General features: G+C 58.6%; 1 protein-coding gene across 1 annotated transcript; it reads right to left on the bottom strand.

Annotated features, from left to right (window-relative positions):
• Positions 1 to 314: 314 nt before the first annotated feature.
• EMP1 (epithelial membrane protein 1) lies at positions 315 to 15,729 on the bottom strand. Its single transcript, XM_004611304.2, has 5 exons — positions 15,593 to 15,729; positions 4,351 to 4,459; positions 2,222 to 2,318; positions 1,965 to 2,105; positions 315 to 493 (listed from the first exon to the last, which is right to left on the bottom strand). Exons 2-5 carry the CDS (start codon positions 4,426 to 4,428, stop codon positions 327 to 329), a joined length of 483 nt encoding a protein of 160 aa, XP_004611361.1. The 5' UTR covers positions 4,429 to 4,459; positions 15,593 to 15,729; the 3' UTR covers positions 315 to 326.
• Positions 15,730 to 20,940: the final 5,211 nt, after the last annotated feature.

Raw genomic sequence — 20,940 nt, 5'->3', positions numbered from 1 at the left:
TTGCTGGAACTGGAGAACCCCCCTCAGGGACCCCAGACCCACCCTCGGAGCTGCTGAACGAGGGCCGGAGCAGTGTGTGGGGCAGTGGACAGAGATTTTTTTTTTTGGAGGGGGCCACCGCCTTTCTGGAAGCAAGGGCAGGGGGCTCCCCGGTGGTCAGGGCGCCTCCTCCTCTGGAGTGGTTTGGGCCTCGGTCTCCCCCCCACCCCCTCCCCCCACCCATCTCTAAGGTTGTTCTGCACCCACAGCAACTTCTACCTCCCTCCCAGACTCGGCTGCTGTCTCTCCCCGCCCCCCACCCAGCCCCTCCGCGGGGGCGCGCCCCCTCATTTCTTCCTCAGCACCAGGTAGAGGATGCCGATGATGAAGCTGAAGCAGAAGCAGATCCAGGTCAGGATGAAGCAGTACCCGTGGTGGCTGCTGCGGAAGGCCAAGTTGTCCTTGCCGGCGTACCTGTTGGTGTAGATGGACGCGGCCACCAGGATGCACAGCCCTGCGGGGAGACGGGCCCGTGAGCACCTGCGTGTCTGTCCGCTTTTTGTTTGTCTGCTTTGGGTCTTGGAGGGTGTTTTTTGTTTTTTGTTTTTTGTTTTTGTTTTTGTTTTTGTTTTTTTAGTGGGGGTGGGGGGGTCTCCCTAAAACTAAGAAAGTTTAGCCCCAGAGAAATAGCACAGACAGCTTGGAGCAGCTGCTCTGCATACAAGAGATTTGGGTTCATGGGGGGGCCTGGGGGGATCTAGGGGTGTGGGGGGACGGGGTGAAGCTATACTGTGATTCTTGGTGGTGGAATACGTGCACTGGTGAAGGGATGGGTGTTCGAGCATTGTATAACTGAGACTTAAACCTGAAAACTTTGTAACTTTCCGCGTGGTGACTCAATAAAAAAATTTTTAAAAAACAAGAGATTTGGGTTCGAGTTCTGGCACTGGGTGGTCTCCGAGCACCGCCGGAAGTGAGCCAGGAGTAGCCCCTGAGCACTGTCAGATATGGCCCCCCAAAATGAGACTAAGGGTTGGGGGAGATAGTACAGCAGCAGGAGGACACTTGTCCTGCACACAGCTGACCGAAGCTTAATCCCCAGCACCCCAGATGCTTCCCCAAGTAACACCAGGCGTGACCCCTGAGTGCAGGTGTGGGAGTAAGCCCTGAGCACGGCGAGATGTAGCCCCCAAACTCAAAACAAAATTAAACTAAAGTAAAACAATGAGACTTGATGCCTTTTTTTTTTTTTTGGGCCATACCTGACGATGCACAGGGGTTACTCCTGGCTCATGCACTCAGGAATTACTCCTGGTGGTGCTCAGGGGACCATATGGGATGCTGGGAATCAAACCCCGGTTCGGCCACGTGCAAGGCAAACGCCCTCCCCGCTGTGCTATTGCTCCAGCCCTCCTAGATGTGATGCTTTTGAAGCTACTACTTGTCTCATTGGCTGGGGGTGGGGGGTGGGGTGGGGAGGGGAATGAAATCTGATGGCTGGGTCCCAAACACTGGACTGGTCACTAGGCCTGGAACCAAGGGTGATGGTTATGTGGGTACATCTGCGAGGGGGGTGCCTCTCATGTCTTCACTGGTCGGCCGAGCTGCCACAAAGCACCCCAGTTTTGCTATCTGAAACCCAGCGTAGGGCAGCAGGGGGACCCGGGGGTACCAAAGGAGAGCTGGGGCCCCCAAACTGGGTGCATTTGGGAAGAGGGCAAAAAGGTTAAAAGTGGCACCACCGATGATGCGTCCGGCAGAGCTGGTCTCCTGCCCTCCCACCCTCATGAAGCGTCTGCTGACCGCTGGGGAGCCGCCCAGTGGCCACCTCCATTTCAACAACCAACCACATGAGGGTTCTGATTCCCAGGAGCTGCCAGAGGGAGGTTCTCAAGAAAAGAACCAGCCGCCATGAACGGAGGGACCGGTCCAAGGCGGGGTCCCCCAAGCCCTGCTGGACCGCCCCCACCACCAAAGACACTCACAGCACACCAGCATGGTGGCCCCCGAGATGAAGAAGCGGTTTCCTTTCTCCATGGTGAAGAGCTGGAACACGAAGACCAGGAGGGAGATGACGGAGAAGATGATGGAGAGGATCATGAAGGCCTGGACCGCCTTGAGGGCATCTGCAGAGACAGGATGAGGAAACGGAGGCGTGAGACTCAGCCCCGCACCCCGGGCGGGGTCTCCCCCTGCACACACACACACTTCCCCAAGCACAGAAGCGGGAGAGAGGCCGTACCTTCTGAGGCGTAGGGCAGGGCTCCTTCGCAGGAACCGTCCGTGCAGTTTTTCCAAAGACCGACAGATGATTTTCCAAGGTCCGAGACCACCCACACCTGAAACCAAAGGCAGAGAAAATGTCTGGCAATGGACCCTTTGCTTTGGAAAAAGGCAACTTGACTCTGCCTGGGACCAAATCTAGCCGCTAGAATCAGCCAGAAGGCTGGATGGAAACAGAAATTGCTGAGGTTCCCGGAGGAGAGAGAGGACCGAAAAAAATGTGCATCTTTGGACCAGAGCGATAGCACAGCGGGCAGGGCGTTCGCCTTGCATGCGGCTGACCCGGGTTCAATCCCCGGCATCCCATATGGTCCCCCAAGAACCACTGGGAGTAATTCCTGAGTGCAAAGCCAGGAGTAACCCTTGAGCAACGCTGGGTGTGAACCCAAAAAGCAAAAAAAAAAAAAAAAAAGAAATGTGCATCTTCACTCGGGCCTTCACTTCTCTCATCCATGTAGAAACAAAACCAATCCTGAGGTCAGCTTAGAGAGCGAGTGAGAATCTAGAGCTGCTAAAACACAGCAGACCCGGATGAAGACACTGATGTCCGGTAGGTCCAGCCTCCACTCACCGTGAAGTTCACCTCGGGGAAAGGCCGGGCCGAGAGGGAGAGAAACGAAGTGAGGGGGAAATAGTCACGTGGAGCTAAGCAAGGAACGGCCCCTTTCAGCTGCACAGAGGACCGGCTCTGGTGGCCATGCACCACAGCCCCAGAGCATCCCTGAGGAGGTCAGCTGGAAGAACTGTCCCCAGAAGGTATGGCTGGGCCTCCCCAGGCGACCAGGATGCCTTCAGAGCTGCTCGGGACAAACACGGTCGAATGTACACTGAGCAGAGAGAGGGCTCGGGCCTGGGGTGCTGAGCCAGAGGTGACGGGGGATGGCGTCACGTTCAGCATCTCGACCTTTCTCCTGAAGGCCCAGGGTTGGTCAGCAGAAGGGCCTAGTGTCCAGCAGGCCTCCAGTGCTGAGACAGTATCTTCTCACAGCTACGCTCACGGGACCCCTCTGGTCATCACGTCCACCCATGTCCGCAAAAGTCTCCTACGCAAGCCTGGACACTTTCACAAGCTGAGCTGAGCCCGTCTTTTATTTATTTATTGCTTTTTTTTGGGGGGGGGTCACACCGGGCGATGCACAGGGGCCACTCCTGGCTCTGCACTCAGGAATTACCCCTGGCTGAGCTCAGCGGACCATATGGGATGCTGGGAATCGAACCCGGGTCGGCCGCATGCAAGGCAAACGCCCTACCCGCTGAGCTATCACTCCAGCCCCTGAGCCCGTCTTTTAGCCAGCAAGGGCACCTGAGCAGATTCTGACGGTTCTGACGCCTGTGAGAGCCTGCAGGGGTCTGGCCGTTGGGGGTCTGGGAGGGTTTAGCAAATCAGATGCCATGAACCACCACTAGAGGGCGGAGTCTCCCATGGTTCCGGGAGAGCCGGCTGCTGCCTCTGTATTTTCCCGTCCACTGATTTCTCATCACTCATCTTAAAGACCCCATCGTCACTGGTATTTTCTGCTCAGAACTTGGATTCGTCATCCAGGCAACTAGAGCTGCTCATCATCTTATGCCACCTGTCTTCTCCAGGGCCCCAGGAGGAGGGACGTGCTGCCACGTGCCAGCTGGGCACCCCTGTCTGAACGCGTCCCCCTGCTCTTTCCCACCTGTCACAAACCCCATCTCCACACCCAGCAGAGCCTGGACAGACTCAAGAAGCCTCCAGTCCTGCTGATTGCCCTCGTGTAGACCCCTCTGGCCACTGCGTTGTCGGGAGTGCTGTGGAAAGGATAGTGATGAAAGTGCAAGTTCAGGGTCAGAGAGATCGTACAGCAGGTAAGGCTGACGGAGGCAGGTTTGATTCCCCCAACCCCTCATACAGCCCCCTGAACCCCTCCTGGAGTGGTCCCTAAACACCCCAAACACAGGGGTCAGTCCTGAACACCACTGGATGTGGCCCTTGCCAAGGCCCCCAAAAGTGAAAGTGCAGGAAGGGCAGGGACAGGGGCGAAAAGGTGCCTTTAGGGACTCTATGGGATCACGGGGCTGACTTTGGAGTGAAGGACTCGACCCGTGCACAGAGGAACTCACGTTGGCGATGGTGGAAACAAACAGCATGATGACGGTGGCAATGTGGACCACAAAGATTCCAGCCAGTAGGACCAGCATCTTGGCTTGGTGGTGAGGACGGGCAGAGAGTCTGAAAGAGAGAAAAGGTGACCCTCAGGTGCAAGAAGGCGACTCCTCTCTCCCACCTTTGTGGGCTGTGCTACAACCCGGAGGCACAGCCAGGCAAAACCCTCCCAGTGTGGTTGTACATCCCTGCAAACACCTTGTAAGCCCAGAGCCGTGCAGTAGACCTAGCTAGAAACAGTCTCTGCGTCTCGGCTCTTTCTGGACTCGCTTCTCTAACCCAGCCTGTTTCAAAACACAAAAAAGAACGCTGGATGGAATCTGCCGAGATTTTCTTGCTTGGGTATCAGAGGCGCCAAGCAGGCCCGTGATTTCAAAAGGCCTTATGATAAGGAGACCTCGGAAGCGGCTCTCCCGGGGAGTTTGAGAGAAATGGATGCGTCTGTGGAAGCTCAGCTCCACAATCAGGCATGAGCGAGGCTGTTCCCTTGCTCCTGGATGAGATCTTACGTGTGAGGGCCCCGGCTTGGGTTATTACAAAGATGTTTGGTCTTCAATTACTACCACCGCCTAATTACAGTCCAACAGGCTAAAAACCGCCGAGCAATGCTACAAACTTGTGGGCTTGAATCCCTCCGCCTGCAGCGGGCCCCCCTAGTCAGACGCTGTCTGTGCTCTGGACGCCGTGTTAGAGTGAGTGCCCGTGTCTGAGGGAGAAGTTGAGCGACCACCAAGTGAAAGCACAGTGTGTGTGTGTGTGTGTGTGTGTGTGTGTGTGTGTGTGTGTGTGTGTGTGTGTGTGTGTAGGGGGGGAGTCAGGGGGGGGGCAAGGGAGACAGAGACTGTGCTTGGGTGATCGCATTCAGCCATGCCCAGAGGAGGTGTGTGGCTCACGGAACCTGGCGAGAAAGTATGGCACGCAGCAGGGTGGCTGTGCCCAAGCCTGCACCCTGCGGAGAGGGGCCTGGCGGTGCTCCGGGGAGTTTCCAGGCGGGGCTGTGAAAGGAACGGGCTGGAGGTCACTCACACCCTGGGCGGCCGGGACAGTGCCACCCTCCTGGCATCTGCCCCGCCTAGTGTAATCCAAGGCACTGGCATCACTGTCAGACAGTGCAGGGGAGCGCAGGGGAGCGGGGGAGAGCTCGGGCCGGCCCACTCCAGTCCCTCGCTTGCCTTTCCTCGCCACCCCGAGCTCCCCGGGCACCGGGGTCTGGAAAGATCTGCACAGCAGGCAGCTCCGGGAGGCGAGGTCAGCAGCGAGCCCTGCCCTCGCTTCCACCTTCTCCCGTCCAGCTCAGCAGTGCTCCTCTGAAGTACTTTGCCCCGTTGACCTGTGACTGAAACCAGGAGGGCGCGCGGGCGGGGCCTGGAGCTTTCTCTGCTGCTATTGAAACTTGGCCGTGGGCAGTGGCATTCCTCCCCACTGCCGGCTCTTTCCGGCTCTTTCCGCAAGGGCAGAGAGGTGCTGGGATAAGGCAGAGGTGGCTTTCGCACTCCCCGAGTGACTGGACCTTCCGGTTCCTTTCCTCTTATGTCAAGGGAAGTGGCCATGCGGGTCAGACAGGGCGCTGTGAGGGAGGACCTGGGAGCTGGCCAGTCCAGTGCCGGGCACATGTGGGGGCGAAGGGAGCCACGTGGGGCTCAGGAGTCCCTCTCACCGCGTGAGGATGAAAGGCGGTGGCCACGTGCGGGTTAGGGGACAGCCTCACTAGGGCTCACAAGGCAGCGTGGGTGCCCCGTGCCTAACCCTTGCCCCTGAGCGGGCGCCAGAAAGAATGAGTGAAGAATGGCCGGGAGAAAGCTCGCTCACCCCAGCCCACGACCATCCTCAGCACCCCCAGCACTCACTCGATCGGGCGTTGCCCCTTGTGGGGACAGGGATGGGCCAACGGTGGGAGATTGTTCATGTCCCAGGATGAGCCCGAGAATGACTTTCTCATCCCCTTTATAACATCCTCGACCAAGGGTGAGAATTGGAAGAGGGGACAAGAAGGGACTGTCATCCCCGAGTGGGGCCTTGTGAGTGGGATACAGGCAACCTGGGGGCCGGGTGGCAGACACAGGCGCATTTGTTCCCTCCCAGGGCTGCTGTCAGGGCCCCACAGAGGTGGGTCTGGGCCCTCAGCTCCTGCCCACAGTGTCAGGATAACGTCAGGATAACGAGGCTCAGGCAGTTTCTCCCCAGCGGGCCCTAAGCCCGGCTTATCCACGGGGTCCGCTCTCACTCCCACTCTCACCCACACACCCCTGCGTGGGAAGGCTCAGGGAAAGCTCCTCTCTCAGCCCAGGTGGCTGTGTCCTGCCCCCCAGCCTCCACTCGGCAGGGACAGGAGCTCAGCAGCCCCGGTTAGTGGGTGTCGAGGCCTCTGGACAGCCCCTGGCCAGAACCCACAGTGCACACCCTCCCTCTCCCACTGCCCCAGGGGGTCTGGGTTTAGGTCACTGTCAGCTCAGGGGTCCTCCCCGGCAGATGGGGGGAGCAGAGGAACTGTCACCGTTCTGACTTGTCCCTGCTACCCCCACCCCCGGAGACAGGCCCCCTTCCCCCGCCCACAAACAAAGCCTCAAACCTGGGGCGTGGGCAGAGGAAGAAGGGAGACTCCAGAGGCTCCAGGCTCAGGGGACCCTCCCCTGACCAGCCGCACGGCGCTGGGGACATCACCCACCCAGTGTCGGCTCTTAGTTCTTCTGCAAGACCCGGAAGGAAGCGCCCAGCGCCCAGATCGTGATGGCAGCTCACACCCTCACAACAGTGCACACTCTCACAGCGCACATCCTCACTTCCTCGTCCGGTAATTTCTACCCACCTCCATCTGCACTGGCTTCTTTTCTTCCTCTCAGATCCCACAGCCCCGAAAGGAATGAAGGACACATGAGAACACGCCCTGACGTCAGGCGGCCTGTCGCGGTCAAGGGATCAGGGGCTGATGTGGGATGAATCTGGGGACGGAGCTGGGGTGGATCTGGGGTGGATCTGAGGGTGGACCTGGGGTGGATCTGAGGGTGGATCTGGGATGGATCTGGAGTGGATCTGAGGGTGGATCTGGGGTGGATCTGAGGGTGGATCTGGGGTGGATCTGAGGGTGGATCTGGGGTGGATCTGGGGTGGATTTGGGATGAATCTAGGGGTGGATCCGGGGTGGATCTGCAGTGGATCTGAGGGTGGATCTGCAGTGGATCTGAGGGTGGATCTGGGATGGATCTGGGGTAGATCTGAGGTGGATCTGGGGTGGGTCTGGGGTAGATCTGAGGTGGGTCTGGGGTAGATCTGAGGTGGATCTGGGGTGGATCTGGGGTGACCTGGGGTGGATGCTGCTGCAGTGCCTATCACTAAGTGGGATCACAGATGCTGCCAAGGGAAGACGCATCCCCTAGAGGGCTCCAGAGAGCTGCCTGGTGCCACTGGCAGCCTTGGGGGGCCGGACTGGGGGCTGAAGGACAGTTCAGTCACTTCCCGGCTGTCTCTGCTAGCAGTGGTGGCAGTGGGTATCCCTCTCTACTGCTACTCCGCAGTTGGGCCCTATCAGGTTCCATTTCTGACTCCCTTCTCCCATGCCAGCTTTGACAATGACATCACCAAATCCCCAATACCCCATAGGAACAAGTTCCCCAACGTCTTACTTGAACCCTGGGCTTTGGCTTTAAATGCTTTTGCACCCTTCCTCCAGGAACTACCTGAAAACAACCAATAAGCTCAAAGCTTGCCTCCTCCAAGAAGCTTTCCCAGACACAGAGGTGAGCTGAGGCCTTAGTTGCCCTTCGTAGGTGTCAGGCCTTACATAGACCTTTATTAAACCCCATAGCACCCTACTCGGGGTTGACTCCACTAAGAGCCACCGAGAAGGACTAAGTGAGATCACTAAGAGAAGGACAATAGGGGACGAGACAGAACAAATATCAATGATCAGTCCCACGAGTGCAGCACTGGATGAAGGGAGGAACATAGTCTTCCATGCAGAAAAAAATAATCCAGGGCAAGGTGGTGAAAGCCTTCCAAATAAACACTAACATTCTGGAGGGGAATGTTTCCTTTTGCTCTGTGATCCTTTATTATTTTTAGCAATTATTGGCATACTGTTGCCCCTCTGTACTGGGCATCTCTCCCTGGCCAAGGCCGTGGTGTGTTTCCCTCCACTCACCCAGGTGAGCACACAAACGTCTCCGGGACCCCCAGACACCCGCACCCCCAGGATGCGTAGACGCGCTGCCTTCTTCACAAGGAAGAAACACGTTAGAGAAGACGCTGAACATTTCTAAGTACTAATTTTCCCACAAATTCAACTTTCCTGTCTCCCCTTCCATTTGAGTCACCCCTGGAGGGAGAGGGGACTTTCCAAGCCCCCTGCCCCCACAGAAGAACCATCCTCGCTCACTCCCACCCACACTGTCCCCCTGGGGCTGCAGGCCGCTGCCCGTGGCCAGGACTTCCCCATCTTTGTTCCCCCCTTGGTCACAGCTTCGTCTCCAGACCCGCCTCACGATGGCTGCCTTTGGTGTCGAACTTCCAGATCATTCTGGAATTGGCCAGGAGTCTCAGGGATGGCAGCACCTCCAGCAAGATGGCTGGGCAGGGACAGTCCCCTGAGCCGCTTCCCTGGGACAGGCGGGGACAGGGACGTCCCTGTGTCCCGGCCGGGAGCCAGTCTTCTCCAGCTCTGAGGTGCCGCAGGCAGGGGGGAGCCACTGCGAATCTCCCCCAGCCGCCCCGCAGGGCACCCCTGCTCCTGAGGACTCTCTGTGGGGTCCACGGCAGGGAGCTGCACCCACAGACCTTCCCCGCCAGGCCTCCCCTTGGCTCCCCGCGGTGTCTGTGTTCCCCACTGGGCAAAGTCCTGTCCCTTAGCACCAAAGCAGAAGAGGAAACCGAGGCTCCGGCTCCGGGCGCACCCTGGGGATGCGTGCGGCGGGAGTAGAGGCGGCCCCAGGCCCAGTGGGGACAAGTCCTGCTGGCCAGTGCCTGTGTTTCTTGTCCAGTGGACTTTCTGGGTCTCGTTTCTACGTGGGGGGCAGGGAGAGGTGCCGTGCAAGGGTCCTGGGGAGCAGCGTGGGGAGAGAGGCCCCAGAGCCCGTTTCTGCTCCTGGTTCTGGCCGTCGGTGTGAAGGTGAGGGCGCAGCGTCAGGCAGCAGAGACACCTCGGCAAACCTGGGGCTCGGGGAGACCTGGCAGGGCCCCCTGGCCGCCTCCTGCCCCAGGACACCCGCACGAGGGAGACGGTCAGGGTCTGAGTCTGCACCCTGAGGTGGGGTTGGGTGAAGCTGACAGAGCAGCATGCACGAGCACGTGCACACTTGTGTGTGTGTGTGTGTGTGTGTGTGTGTGTGTGTGTGTGTGTGTGTCTGAGTCTGTACCCTGAGGTGGAGTTGGGTGAAGCTGACAGAGCAGCATGCACGAGCGCGCGCACGCTTCTGTGTGTGTGTGTCTGTGTGTGTGTGTCTGTCTGTGTCTGTCTGTGTGTGTATGTGTGTGTCTGTGTCTGTCTGTGTCTGTCTGTGTCTGTCTGTGTGTGTATGTGTGTGTCTGTGTGTGTCTGTGTCTGTGTGTGTCTGTCTGTGTCTGTGTGTATGTGTGTGTGTGTCTGTGTGTGTGTCTGTGTGTGTCTGTGTGTCTGCGTGTATCTGTGTGTGTGTCTGTGTGTGTATGTGTGTGTCTGTGGTGGGGGGAGAGAGCTGGGCCTGGCCTGTGAGCGCCCACTCGGCTGACCCGCAGTGTGAAACCTCAGCTTCCACAAACGGTCCCAAAGAAACCGCCCCTTTCTGACCAGCACCCCCCCCCTCCCACCTCAAGTCTCCTCTGTGTCCGGGGCGGGGTGGCTCCGGTGACAGCTGCCAAGCCCTGCGGCCCACGCGCCCACACCCAGCTGCTCAGCTCAAGGCCAGGGCTCAGTCCCCAGGAGAACCAAGCTTCCCCTTCCCTCCTCTCCCCTCCCTGCCCTTCCCCACCCCATGTCCCTGCCCGCCCCTCATACCCCTCCCTCCCCTTCCTCTCTCTCCTCTCCCCTCCCGCTCTGTCCTCTCCCCTCCCTGCTCCCCCCCAGTCCCTCCCTCCCCTTTCTCCCCTTCTCTCCCCTTCCCCTCCCTCCACTCTCTTCCCCACCCTCCCCTTCGCTTTGCTTCTGACCCTGGGGTTGTTCGCGGGCTGCCAGCGCCAGGGAGCTGCAGGGCCTTCTTGCCAAGCTAATAACTAGGCTTGGGGAGAGCATCAAGGTGTGGCGGCCCCACGGGCGCTGGGCGGGCCCCAGGGGATGTCAGCGGCATGCTCCAGCCCGCCACACCAGGCCCCCCAAGTGCACGTGCTGGGGGGTGGGAGGGGCCTGTCTCCCTTCCAGAGGGAGTTTGGAGGCCCAGCGGCGGGCGTCCCCATGAACAGAGAAGGAAAGGCAGGTCCCCGAAACTGGCAGCCGTCTGGCATCGGCTCAGCAGCAGACATTCTGGGACTTTCTCTGAGCATTCTGGAACTTTCTCTGAGAACAGCCCTCTCCTCTGTTGCTCCTGCTCCTAAGCAGGGTCGTGGGCAGAACAGGGACACTGGCCCAAGCACGGGGTCCCAGAGGCCCCTTCTGGGCCACCCACCCACCCACACACACACACACACACATGGCTACACCGTCATACACGCGCGCACACACACACACACACACACACACAAACACACACGAACACATGTGCATCAGCACACATGGAATAAAAGGACACAAAAGGAACATACACGGACGTCCCTGGACACACACCAGCACACAGACACACACAGCGGGTCACACACTCACACACACACACGCTTACAACCTCTCTTGCCCAAACTCAGCCCCCCACCCACACCCCCGTTGCCTCCAGCCCACGGGCAGGGGCTTGTCCCTGTGAAATGAGAGCCCGGGCCAGCTGTCCAGGCTCTCCGCGCCCCTCTGAGTGCTCTGGAGAGATAAAAAGCTGGCGGGGAGGGTGGGGATGGGCCTCCCTGCAGGACCTCCCCAAAGGCCCCTGAGGACGGGGAACTGAGCTCTGGCTGGGACACGCCAGGCTCTGCGCCTAGAAGCCCGCCCTGTCCCCCAGGCCTGAGCGGGAGCAGGTGTGTGGGAGTCAGGAGAAAGCTGCCTGCTCTCACCACACCCTGGCGGCCACACCCTCCGCAGGCCGGGCGGAGCCGGCTCCCAGGCCTGCCTTACCCCAAAGGCCCCTCCCGAGGCTGCCGACAGCTCTCGGACCCAGGCCAGAGCAAGGGAACGCTCGTGGCTGTCCAGGGAAAGGTGTTCCATGAGGCGCCTCGCACATCTGGAAGCCAACGGGACAGAGGAGACCCCCGGTCCACAGAGACCCCCGAAGGCGGGTCCCTTGCCTGCCTCTAACACGGCCCTGCTGACCTCTGTGGGCTAAAACCGGCTGGCACGGGAGCCCCGGGGAAGTCTCCAAACAGAAACGGGCAGTGCCTGTTCGGACCGAGAAATCGTCTCCGAGCCACAGCCGGGAAAGGAAAGTGGGCCCCGAGACTGGGCCCGGGAGGAGAGAGAACGGGTGAGCCCAGTGGCTTTTCGCATCCTCTGGATGCTGCAGTACCGAGCGGTCTTCCAGACCGAGGAGAAGAAAGGACCGTGCCCGCTCGGGGGTGGAGCGTGAGAGTGAGCTCGGGAACCCCAGCACGCTTGTCACTGGAATCGTAGCTGGGCTCTTGGGATCCCAGAGGGAAACCCGGGGTCATCGGTGGAGAACTGGGAAGGGTGCTGGGTGCTGGGAAAATCGAGTCGGGATGTATTGAAAACTCGCCGAAACGTCTCCTCTACACTGTTCACGGGTCTAATCCACACTGGTCTCGCCTACACTGTGACGGGCTCTGACCCCTTCTCAAGAGACCCAGAGCCAGGCCCGGGCCGGTGATGTGACAGAGATCACGTCAGGCTGACAGTCTGTCGCCTGGTGCACACAGGCGGGGCTGGGTGGGCTTCAGGCCGAGTCCTAGGACCTTTCCAGCGCCCTCGGAAAACCTGCCGTTCTGGTTCTGGATCGATTCAGTCGCACTGGGTGTGTCCCCCTGCGTGCGTGTGACCGAGATCTCCAAACGTCTCTCAGCGTGAGTGAGGCAGCACATGTGTTCCATGGGGACCGGGAAAGGGTTCGGAGAAGGCAGGGCAACCAGAGCCCAGGGCGGCGGCTGGAAAACCACTCCTGCTTTGTTTCAGTCCTGAGCACAAAGAGCGACTGTGCTCTGGAGCCCTGAGTTTCAGTTGTTTGTTCCAAAATAAAGGGGTAGGAGTTTAGAAGCCAGAGGCAGGGCCCAGAGCTGTACCAAGTGGGGAGGGCCCCGGCCCTGGATGCGGTCGACCCTGGTTCAATCCCCAGCACCTTTTATGGTACCCTGAGCCCCACCAGGAGTGATCCCTGAGCACAAAGGCAGGAGTAAGCCCTGAGCACCACCCAGTGCATCCCCACACAAAAACAGGGGGAAAAAATGAAGTTAGAGGCATTGGGTCAGGATCCCACAGAATCAACCCAAACGAACTTTCTCGGCTGCGGCCGATGTCAGAACCGGGACCCACCCCGGGTGTCGCCAGAGAGCTGGGGCTGCAGTTTAGGCTCAGGCACCTTCCAGGGTGTCGTCACTGAGACACAGGGAGGAGGAGCCCACGCACACACAGCCATCGCGGCCAACGCCAGGCCGTGCCGAAACGGGCTGAGCCTGGGCCCCCTCGGGGCCTCCAACCTGCCTGCCACGGGCTCGGCGCCCCCTTGCTGCCCCCGCCTCCCCTCCGCCTCTGATGCTCTTCCCGCCGTCCTGTGCTCCCACGCACCCTCCCCGGAACCCGCTCACTAGCGGCCACTCCCCAAGCTCAGCCCTGGGTCTTCCTGTGAGAACGGGAAGGGCCCGGAGAAGGCGGTCTCAGCCCGACTCCCGGGAGGCAGCCCGCCGCTTCCGGGATGTGAGGGGCTGGGACCGCTCCTTCATGGCCTGCTGCCAACTCCCGGGACAGTGGGGCAGCCTCAAACAATGTCAAATCTGGGGGCTCCCCAGAGCAGGGCCCCAGACCGGACATCCTGCAGCCCTCCAGAGAGCTCGACGCCCTGCCCATTCCTCAAAGACTTTGGGGGGGGGGGGCGCTGGAGGGAACAGGGGACATGGGCTTCGGAGGGTGGGAGGCAGAACCTTGACTTGTCATCTTGTCAAATTCAGCACGCACACACTTACACTCACACAATACAGAGGCACACACATGTATGCACATGCTCACACATTTACATACACATGCACATATACACATACAGAAGGACACACACATTTACCCAACTCACAGGCACACAGTGGCAGACACACTCTCGCATGCACACACACATATGCAGACATACGTACATTCACACATTCACCGGCACACTTGCACATTCAACATAGCCACATACACATATATTCAAACTCGGGCACAGACACACAGACACACACAGGACACACTCCTACACACAGACACACTCACACAGAGGCATACGCATTCTCACCTACAGAGAGAACACATTCACATACACATACACAGATACTCACGTGCATACGTACTGGAACACACATGCACACAAACTCGCATATCCACTCACATACCCCCACACACACTTTCTCTCTCCCACCCGCGCGCTGAATAGCCGTCTCGCTATTTCTTGGAGGAAGAAGGGAAAGTGGGGGTGATAAGCAGTTCTCCAATTGCTGTCAAAGGCCTGGATGCACTTTCAGTCTCTGCATGGTTTTTGGAAACGTCGGGAGTAGTGCAGGAGGCTGCAGCACTCAGCCAGCCGGAGGGGTTCCTGCTCCCTGAGCCGCCAGCCCGCCTGCAGGCCAGTTAAACGTTCCAGAGAGCCTGCACGGGACTCAGCCCTGACCCGCACGCCCGCTTCAGTAAAAGCCTTCAGGAGCCACTTAGCCGAGGCTTCCCTGACCCCCCCCCCCATGTCATCTCGAAACAAGAGCCATCTGCAGCGCGTGCAGGCTTCCCCCGGGCTGGAGGGCAGCCTTCCTGACCCGGCTGACTCAGACCCGGAGGACAGGCAGCCCGGCCGCCTGACCTGTGCAAAGTCCTGGGGCTGAACACCCTGAGACCTTCCAGCTGCGATTCTGAAGGAGAAGCCTGATTCCATCAGGCAAGTTGGAGCCTGCGCTTCTCCCCGTCGTGTTGTTTTGGAGGAAAAGCACACGCGCGGCTCTCTGTGTGGACATGGGGCCACACCTCGACCAGACCCAGATGCTGAGCTCCCCACTGAGCCGTGCCGACACGCGTCTCCCTTGCCCCGCGCCCCCTGGGCGGTCAGCGCGCCCGTCCTGCCCCGCAGCCACGCTCTGGGAAAGGCACGCGGGGGTTCCGCGCGAACCCAGGCCTCTGTGGAGAAATTTCTAGCCTTTTTATTTTATTTTATTTTTTTAAAAAAGCATGTTGGTTGTTGGTCCTCTCCTGTCTCCCATCTCTGGGGGAGCCCGGGCATCAGCTCTCTCGGGGGGCCGCCGCCCAAAGCCCGTCAGTCTGTTCCAGGAGCAGAAGCGGTTCCCTGCCCCACCCTCCTCCAAACCCAGCTCCCAGCTGACAGCCCCCAGTTGACACTCCTGACCTGGGTCGGGAGCCCCGCAACCCACACCGGGCTCCCCCGAGGGAAACCCACCTGAGTGGGAGCCAAAACAGCAGCCCTCCTTTCCCTAAAGGTTTTCTTGACATACAACTCACAAACACACACACACACACACACACACACACACACACACTTTCCCTCCGAGGGCAACAACTCTCCTTAGATTCAGACAGAAGCCGATGAACCAGAGAGGCATAGAAGCCACGGCAAAAATCCGAACAGAAAAGCAGGGATTTCTCTACGCTGGCCGGCCGAGAGCAGCCAGCAACCAACACGCAAAGCAACTGTTCACGCCCCGGCTCCCAGCAAGGGAGACATCTGGCCGCTACGGGCGTCGCTGTCATGTCTAAGGTATGTGGCTTTGCCTCCATAAAGTCAGTCCGCACTTCCAAAGTCCCTCTGTGGCTAGAGAACCGAGCCCAGAGACAGCCCCGTTCTGCGGACCCATGACCACCGCAGTGGTCAGAGGACACTTTTCCAAGCCTTATGGAAAAAGCAGCCTGGGGGTCCACTCGGAGCCGAAATCCTGAGGACCCAATGCTTGGGGGCGCAGAGGCTGGAAAGCCAGCTCAGAGAGAAGAGGCAGCCCCGGCCCGCGGCCCCGCAGCTGACCTACCTGGGTGTCGGGGCAGCGGAGAGAGCAGCGTCGGCCCTGAGGTCTGAGGCTGCAGTGAAGGGCAGGGCTGGCCTCCGAGGTTATAAGTTTCCTGCGCCGGGGTGCCGGGGTGTGTGTTGGGCGGGTTCTTTTCCCTGTGTTTTAAAGGAGTTTCTATGAATCAGTCTGGCTTTAAAAAAAAAAAAAAAAAACAGATTTGTTAGTAAGCTACGCCCTGCGCGTTGGCAGGCGTTCAAGAGGCCGGGAATGAGCCACGATTCAGAGAACCAGCCCCTCTGACTCAGACACCCGACCACAGTGGAAAAAGGAGTGACCGGCCCGGGCTGCGGTGAGTAATCACAGGCACAAATAGGCCTGTTTACCCAGCCCGGACCTCCAGGCCCCCAGCACGAGCCGTGGCTACTCCCGTGGCCCCAGGGCCAGATACGGGTCTCTCCCCGTGCCCTCAGCCAGGACGGCCATGAGCAGGGGACCCTGAGCCCCGGTCCTGCCCTGGCCCAGCCCCCCAGGCCCCTGGTTCTGACCCTCCCGTGGATGCCCGACACAGCCCTGCCCTGCTCTGCCCGCTGGGAGGAATTATCACCTTGATTATCTCGCCCACTTCCCCATCTGACCCCAATGCCCCGACCTGGCCGTGGCCGTCAGCAGGGTCCACCCAGGAGGCTCTGAACGTTCAACGGGGCACGGACCGGATGGCAGAGGGTCGAAAGACCTCTGGACCCCACATGCGGAGGCACTGAAGCCCTTCCCAAAGGACTTTGCTCTTTGATCACGGAAGGAGACTCTGGCCCTTGGCTGCCATAGAGTTTTCTCTGACGTGCAGCCACCTCTCTGCCCCAGGTCCCCATCCGTCACCCGGAGGGACGGGGCCCGGGCATCACTCAAGCCCTCAGCCCCCGTTTCTGCGGGATTCAGACAGAGCCCAGGCAGCTGCTCCCCAGCTCTGCTGTGTGATGTCAGGACAAAGCGGCCTCTCTGTGCCTCAGTCTCCTCGTGCAGAGAGAGGGGCTCAGAGGAACCCATCTCACCAGACCACAGCGAGAGACGCTCAGACAGCACAGAGCGGTGCCTGGCCCGGAGTAAGCCCCTGAGAAATGCCCGCTCAAGGGGCCGGCAGACACCTCCGGGGAACAGGCAATGTAATGAACGCGGGCACCTCCGGCGCTCTGGGGTCACTGAGCACCACTGGGCGGTGGGGGTGGGGATGGGGGTGGGGGTGGGGGCAGCACCACCAGGTCCCTACGTTGCACCGCCTGCCTGTTGCCAATATTGCCAGGAGCAGCCCTTGGGCGTCTCCCCCCAGAGAAGAAGCGTGAGCGCCAGTGATTTTGCTGAAGAGGAAAGTCAGGCGCAGAGAGCTGAGGGGGCCGGGCCGAGGACGCAGTGAGAGCAGCACCCACAGGGGCTCTGCTGGGACCTGCCTCCGGGAGAGGAAGATGCCCTGTGTGGTGGCCCGGCGGTGGTCACAGAGCGAGCCAGATCTCCCGGCCCTCAGTTCTACATAACAATGGGGCAGGGGGCAGAGAGCACTGTGAGTAGGGCATTTGAGTTGCACACAGCCAGCCCAAGTTTAATTTTCCAACATCCCCTCCAGAGCACTGCTGGGAGTGGCCCAAAACCAAGAAAAAAAGAAAGAGGGGGGAGGAGAGAGAGAGAGAGGGAGGGAAGGGGAGAGAGAAAGAAAGAAAGAAAGAAAGAAAGAAAGAAAGAAAGAAAGAAAGAAAGAAAGAAAGAAAGAAAGAAAGAAAGAAAGAGAGAGAGAGAGAGAGAGAGAGAGAGAGAGGGAGGGAGGGAGGAGAGAGAAAGAAAGAAGAAAGAAAGAAAGAAAGAAAGAAAGAAAGAAAGAAAGAAAGAAAGAAAGAAAGAAAGAAAGAAAGAAAGAAAGAAAGAAAGAAAGAAAGAAAGAAAGGAAGGAAGGAAGGAAGGAAGGAAGGAAGGAAGGAAGGAAGGAAGGAAGGAAGGAAGGAAGGAAGGAAGAAGGAAGGAAGGAAGGAAAGAAGGAAGCAAGGAAGGAAGGAAGGAAGGAAAGAAAGAAGGAAGGAAGGAAGCAAGGAAGGAAGGGAGGAAGGGAGGAAGGAAGGAAGGAAGGAAGGAAGGAAGGAAGGAAGGAAGGAAGGAAGGAAAGAAGGAAGGAAGGAAGGAAGCAAGGAAGGAAGGAAGGAAGCAAGGAATCTGGACAGAGAAGGAGGAAGGAGGAAAGGGGGCGGACTGGTGGCTGGTCACCAGTGGTGAGAAAGCCTCGGTGAACTGCAGATTCTGCAGCTCACGTTTCTGTATTTTCCCGGTCTCCTGCAATGAGCCTTGACTTGGGTTGGGGGGAGGGAGAACATGTGAAGAAACGGGAGTCTTTCCTGCACACAAGCACCCCGCATTCCTCGGCCCCCAGCCCCTCAGACACAGCCGCGCTCCCTTAAAACTGAAATGTGAAATGTGGCGGGAGAGCAAGGCAGCTTCTCCTACCATAAAAAATAACAAAGCCTGTTCTGCAGAGGCCACGCCCGAACGAGCAGAGCATTGGGTGCCTCTGAGCAGCCGAGGCCTCGGGAGGGGCCCCCAGAATCCTCTACACAGGAGGGTGGGTGGAGATGCCAGCAGGGCCCCCACCCTCTGCTCTGGCCCCCCTCCCTGGCCATCCCGCTCTGGGCTGCAAAGACAACCTCCCCAGCGGGCTGGAGGGCGGGGGAGGGGGGGGGGGGCTCCAGGGCCAGGGCCGGTGAGCTAGGTGCTAGATCTGCCACATTCTTTTACAAAGTAACCCCGAGCCCTGGGGGAAGAATCCCACCCCCTCCTGCTCAGCACCTGTGTAATGAAGGCAGGCAGAAAGTCTGGAGTAGTGGCGCTGGGTCTCTCTGGATTCCTGCCCTGGGAATTGCAAAGTGTGTGTGTCTCTGTGTGTAGGGGGGTGTAGGGGTGGGGTGGGGGGGTGTCTGCTTCCCTGCACCCCTATCTCCCAGTGGCTGCATGCCACGGCCTTCCCAGTGAGCTTGCTCTCACCTTCCTCTGCACTTTGGGGAGCAGCTGAGCCTTGGCAGAGGAAATGGGAAGTGCTTTGTGCTCTTAAAACACTTTTGCGCGCACACACTCAGACACGCGCGTGCGCGGTGGTGCCCTATAAAGCAGCGCAAATATTTTTCAAAGCTAGATGCCAGCCCGTGGCTTCTGGAGCTGCGTGATTAACCCTTGATACGTCCCTGAGTTCATTTTGTGAAACAAAGTTACCAACCAAGTCCGGGAAAGAAATCCAGAGGCTCCGGTTGACTTCCTCACCAACCGGTATGATTCAGACCTTAAGTCCGAGCCCCCTGTCCTGAGTGGTACATCGTGATTATTATTATTATATTATTATTATTATTTGGTGATTTCCAAAGCTATTCATAGTAGAGTTTTAGGGACGCCGTGTTCCAAGGCCAATCCCACACCGGTGTCAACTTCCCTCCACCAATGTTCCCAGGTTCCCTTCCTCTCTCCAGGACCGTTTTGGTTTATTTTGGGTTTGTTTTGGGACCACACCCACCAGTGCTCAGGGACCTACTCCTGGCTCTGAGTAGGATCACTCAGGGATCCCTCCTGGCAGAGCTCTGGGCACCCTGTGGGATGCCAGGGATCAAACACACACACACACACACACACACACACACACACACACACACACACACACGCCCCAGACACGGTTTTAAGACTCCAGGGAGAAAGGGGTTAAGAAGCGCACCCCAGGCAGAAAGAACTAAACTGCAGGCAACTACTACACTGGTTGTTCAGCAGCTACACCGGCTGTACGGCACGGTTGGGGCCATCGATCTTTCTGTCCTGAGCTGCCGTTCCCCGATGTGGCAGGGAGATTAGACACGGGCACCTGTGAGGGAGGAGCCAGCAGAGTTTCACCGTGTCGAAAGCCAGCAGCGCCAGGCTGCTCGTTTGGGAAAGTGCCCCCAGCACAGGACCATGGGGCGCTTCTCACGGGTCAGAGGGGATTCTATCCTGACGCCACGAGAAGATTCTTCCGGAGACTTGCTATGGGGAGGAGGGTGGGGTGCAGAGTCTCCCCCTTTGAACCAGTGTCAGCACTCCTTTTATTTTATTTTATTTTATTTTATTTCATTTGTTTGCTTTTTGGGTCTCACCCAGTGGTGCACAGGGGTTACTCCTGGCTCATGCACTCAGGAATGACTCCTGGCAGTGCTCAGGGGACCCTATGGGATGCTGGGAATCGAACCCGGGTCGGCGTGCAAGGCAAACGCCCTACCCGCTGTGCTATCGCTCCAGCCCCAGCGTCAGCACTCCTAAAGAATTCATGATCCAAAGGCCTTTCGTGACAGACTATGGGGAAAAATTCCCAAGGTCGACCTCCCCCTCTCAGCCCCCAGAAAAGAAAACGAATAAATGTTGAAACTTGGTCTTGCTCCGACTGAGTAGCCCAAGAGAATGTGCCCGATGGTTCCTGAATGATATGAGCAAGCAGTGCCTGAGTCATAAGCAGGCTGAAAACTGGGGCTGTTCACAGTGAACCAAGCTTTGGGCTTTGTCCCTCCCGAAACTGTTCCGGAGAGAAATTTTACAAAATTCCACAGCTTCCTAGCATACCAGGGACCGAGGGTGAGAGGGCCACACCAGGTGGCTGGCTTGACAACGACAATCTGACACCAACAATAGCAGTCTAAACATGGAGAGGGGAAAAACCAGGCTGCCGCCTTGCACAGGCTCCCATGGTGCTAGGCGAGCTCTTCAGGAAGAAAGAGGCAGCCTCAGTTTCCCCGTGTTCGCTGCCGCCACAGCCCCTGCTGGCCGTCTGCGCTCCACAGTGTAAACATTCCTGCAAATTTGGAGGCTCTTTCGGAGAATGGGAAGTTAATACATTTTCCCAATCGTAGATTCTGCCCCAGACCTTAGGCTCACGGGGAGCTCAGAGATAAGCGGCAGGACCCAGGCAAATGGTCAAACAGAGAACCTGAAAGCGCCTAATCTGGCCGGACAGCCCTGGAAAGCCCTCACATCCTCTGCCCCTGGACAGGCAACACAAAGACCCTGTTTTCCTATAAAAATCCCACAAAAGAAGCCAGACTTAGTCCTACTCTACGTTCCTTCCTGCACGGGGGAGTTTCTTACTCTTCAACTCTCCAGTAAACGTTTGTCTCCTCTGACTGAGCACCCTCGTTACTCAGTCCTTTAACACCTTTGAAAGCATGGAGGAACTGGGGGCCGTGGGCGACACAGAGAGGGGCCAGCACTGCTCCGGAGTCGGGGGGCTGGGGTCTGCGTCGATGGGTCTGAGGCTAGGGTCTGAGTCTGCCTCCTGGGCGGGCAGCAAGGCGGCATTTTCCAGGCAGAAGAGAAGCAGCAGCAGCAGCAAC

Source organism: Sorex araneus, chromosome 10 (genome assembly GCF_027595985.1).
Source record: "Sorex araneus isolate mSorAra2 chromosome 10, mSorAra2.pri, whole genome shotgun sequence".
Classification (NCBI taxonomy): domain Eukaryota; kingdom Metazoa; phylum Chordata; class Mammalia; order Eulipotyphla; family Soricidae; genus Sorex; species Sorex araneus.
The sequence above is the reverse complement of the archived record's forward strand: the minus strand, read 5'-3'. Positions and strand labels throughout refer to the sequence as shown.